Source organism: Paramormyrops kingsleyae, chromosome 5, assembly GCF_048594095.1.
Source record: "Paramormyrops kingsleyae isolate MSU_618 chromosome 5, PKINGS_0.4, whole genome shotgun sequence".
NCBI classification, from domain to species: domain Eukaryota; kingdom Metazoa; phylum Chordata; class Actinopteri; order Osteoglossiformes; family Mormyridae; genus Paramormyrops; species Paramormyrops kingsleyae.
The window spans coordinates 30,233,149-30,236,767 of NC_132801.1; the positions used below are offsets into that span (position 1 = coordinate 30,233,149).

At 42.9% G+C, this 3,619-nt stretch overlaps 1 protein-coding gene across 1 annotated transcript; it reads left to right on the top strand.

Moving 5' to 3' along the window:
• The first annotated feature begins 318 nt into the window (after nt 1–318).
• On the top strand, nt 319–2,117 carry LOC111845498 (QRFP-like peptide receptor). The gene has a single exon (XM_023814955.2). The coding sequence runs from the start codon at nt 482–484 to the stop codon at nt 1,802–1,804; it is 1,323 nt and encodes a 440-aa protein (XP_023670723.2). The 5' UTR covers nt 319–481; the 3' UTR covers nt 1,805–2,117.
• The last annotated feature ends 1,502 nt before the right edge of the window (nt 2,118–3,619 follow it).

A 3,619-nucleotide genomic window follows, 5' to 3' on the forward strand; every position in this document is an offset into this window, starting at 1 on the left:
ATAAACGATTTATAATTTGATAATCAGTTAATTCGATATTAATTCCAAGTTGCTATTGTTGTAGAAAAATTACACCCTGTCACTGTGGGAAATCATGTTGTATATTAAAATCAGACGGCCCAGATTTGCTGGAAAATATGATTAGAAAACAGCAACCGGACTCCAAACTGAACCATTTCTTTACAAGACGTTTGGGATGCCAAGCTAGACTTCAGTGCAGATGTGCAAGGTTTACGACATGTATCAATTTATTCGGCTTGCAATACTCTATTTGGTGGCTTTTAACATACTTCTAACTTTAATTTCTGTTTTGCATTGTAGCTGGGGAAACATATATATGTGGTTTAAACGTGAGAAGAGGGACTATTGTAGCCAAGAAACCATGACACAGAGGATTCCAGATGTTTTAAACATGAAGGCTTCCTGTGGGCTATGGGGTTAAGTGACTATATTAAATGCCACAAATAACAATGACAGAAAGATGAATCTCTCCTCAGATCAACACACTGCAGGCCAGAATTTAATTCAATCAGTACCGTTTCAAAATGGATCTCCAGATTCAACAGAGAAGATGAACGAGGATTTTTTCCTCTCTGGGGCTGGAGAGTTGGAAAGACTGCTGCTGACCATCAAAGAGCCCACCACTATTGCCTTGACCGTGATGTATATATTATCCTTTGTGGTGGGCTTTGTTGGCAACATCATGTCCATCAAGGTCTTAACTGGCAAAAGAAGCAAGAGGCTTAGAGGAGTGAGTGCCACCCAGACTTTTCTGATCAACCTAGCTGTGTGTGACCTCATGGTGGTCTGCATTTGCATGCCCATCACATTGGGTCATAAGATATACACAGCCTGGGTATACGGAGACTTCCTGTGCCGGGCGGTGCCGTTTATCCAAGCCACGTCCGTGTCTGCCAGTGTCCTCAGCCTCACTGTCATCAGTGTAAACAGATACTACAGCGTCCACAGTCCTCTAAACGCAAGGACCTTCTTCACCTGGAGGAGGATCTTCTTAACCATTATTGTTGTATGGGTCCTGTCTATAGCGATCTGCATGCCTCTGATATTCATGAACAAGAGGGATGAGATCCAGCTGATCGAGGACCTGCCCCTTGTGTTTCCCATCTGTAGAGAGATCTGGCCTCAGGCGAAGCTGAAACAAGCTTACAATGCCCTGCTGTTTGTGATGTTGTACTGCCTCCCTGTAGCTTTCAACCTGACCATCAGCTTTCTGACGGGACAGAAACTGTGGAGCACCTCCCAGAACTTCAGCGAGTTTGATTACCGCAGCCAAGTCGTGCATTCGTCTCGACTGAAAACCCGCAAGAAGATCGCCAAGATGGTGGTGGCCCTGGTGGTGCTTTTTGCCGTGTCCTGGTTGCCCCTCTATGTGGCTGAGATTTGGATCGACAGAGAAGAGCCCCCACCGTCATGGATTCTGCAGCTGCGTCCCTTTGCCCAGTGGCTCGGACTGACCAACTCCAGCCTGAACCCCATCTGCTACTGCTTCATTGGAGATCTATACCGCTCTGCGAAAGTCATTAAAACTCGCTACCATCAGCGGTTCATCTCCTTCTTCAGCTCCTCTTTCACCGAGGAGGTAAACGCATCCACCACGCCGTCCAAACTCTCGTTCAACAGGCAGATGGCCGCTCTTCAGGAGGAAACCATCTGCAAGGCTTTGGAAGGGAAGCTGTCCGACTGGTGTCCTCATGGCAGCGTTTGTCAGACCACACGGGTGTCGCTGCACTCCCCACCGGCCGCAAGCGACCCCAGGAACCTGACAGACCAGACCAGCCTGTGAGCTGCACATGTGCCCTGTGCCCTGTCCCCTGTGCCCTGTGCCCTGTGTCTGCATAGCCTGCTCTACCTACCAGACAGCAAGCTTCCAACTTAGATACAGTGCACAGAAAATACAACAAATTGATGCCTTAAAAATACTTTTATATTACCCAGAAGATTCTGATAGAGACAATTCCACTAACGAAAAGTATTTTGTGAATCTTGTAGACTATAGGTTAGCAACATAGTCATCTATATTGGGAACAAAGTTGTTGGTTGAAAATTGGTTGTGCACTTAAAATTATATATATATGGGTGTGTGTGTGTGTGTGTGGAGTTCTATCAAAAGCATGTCATAGAAAATCATCCATGAAAGTTCCTTTATTGTTTTAAGAAAACATTTTGTTTATAAATTAAGAATGAATATTAGTTGATTTCAATTATGTAAAGTAATTAAGAAGAATGACAGTCAGTAGTCATGTTGTTTTTTACAGTAATATTGTCAACAGATGAATTGCGATTCAGTAATGGAGATCACAAACAAGTTTAAATGTTAAAATATTAAATATTTTTGTATTAAATATAACATGCTGCTAGAACAAATGTTGTACGTTACAATCCGCTAGCTTATTGTAAATTTAATGTGCTTGTATATGTATTTATAAATACAGACTGATTGATATCTGGTAATCAGTGGGTAGTTGTGTTATATGATTCATAGAAAAGATTCCTGGAAAAATGTTATTTATGAATTTACTGGGAAAAGAGGTTTTAACCCTATAGAGTATTTTCCTTCAACCTTGAGGACAAAGTGAATATACCTGAATATATTCCTTTTTATGTGTTTGTGTGTGTGCGTATGTGGCACACTCTTTTATGTATCCTTGTGTCATTTCAGGCACTAGGTCAATGGTGAAATGATGAAACTTTAAGGAAATAGGTAGCAGGTATAGGAAGCTGGTTAGACCGTACCTACAGTACCTACAGTACCTACTGTAACTACTGCAGAGGCTATAAGTGCTAATTAGGACCTGTCTGTTTTCCTTAGAATTTACAGAGCAGAAAATAAGTTTTGAATTTTGATCTGAGTTACATCGTAGAAAAAATTATTAGTATAAATAAGTATGAATAATAAAAAATATTGATTAACTATAGCTCGGTAAAATATTACTCTACAAAAATGTAATATAGTTTTCATATTCTACTTGTTCTTCCGATAACTGTTAAGGCGATAAAAAAGAGAGTAAAATATTCAATTCATATATGCACTAGTGCAGAATAATTGGTTCTTCCATGTTCTCTAGATTAAATATCAGTTCCGACTGTCTGTGCAAAGGAGGTAATGGGGAATATCTATGCCGCACTGCACAATGCACTGTGTGTGTGTGTGTATGGGCTTGCTGAGAAGCAGCCCTGATCATCATAATGCTTTCTGATCTCCAGATATTGTGCAGTGGCCTTCACACCGCCCATGCTGTGGGAGTAATATCACACAGGATATGAGAGGTGGTCCGGCAGGACGCAGTGCGTTGTGCAGTGTGCAGTGGGCTCCGTCTGCCTGAAAGCAGCCTGCTGTTAGGCGGAGATGGGAGCCTTGTCTTCTGTCAGTGTTTGCAGCAGCACTTTGTCAAATTCCATTGATAAAAGGAGCCATTAAATCAGCCGCCGCATGCCTCCCTGGGGAGGGCCCGGGCACCAGTCCATCGTTACGTGGTGCTCCCCCGTGTTCCTCCCCCGTGTTCCTCCCCCCTGTTCCTCTCCCTCGTTCCTCCTTGTCCTAGCTTATCAGCTATGCCATATTTCAGCACTTGTTTACCTTCACTTATATGTGGCACTT

What these genes read in the sequence shown, in the direction of transcription:
- LOC111845498 (XM_023814955.2), top strand. Translation starts at nt 482, where the DNA reads ATGAATCTCTCCTCAGATCAACACACTGCAGGCCAGAATTTAATTCAA.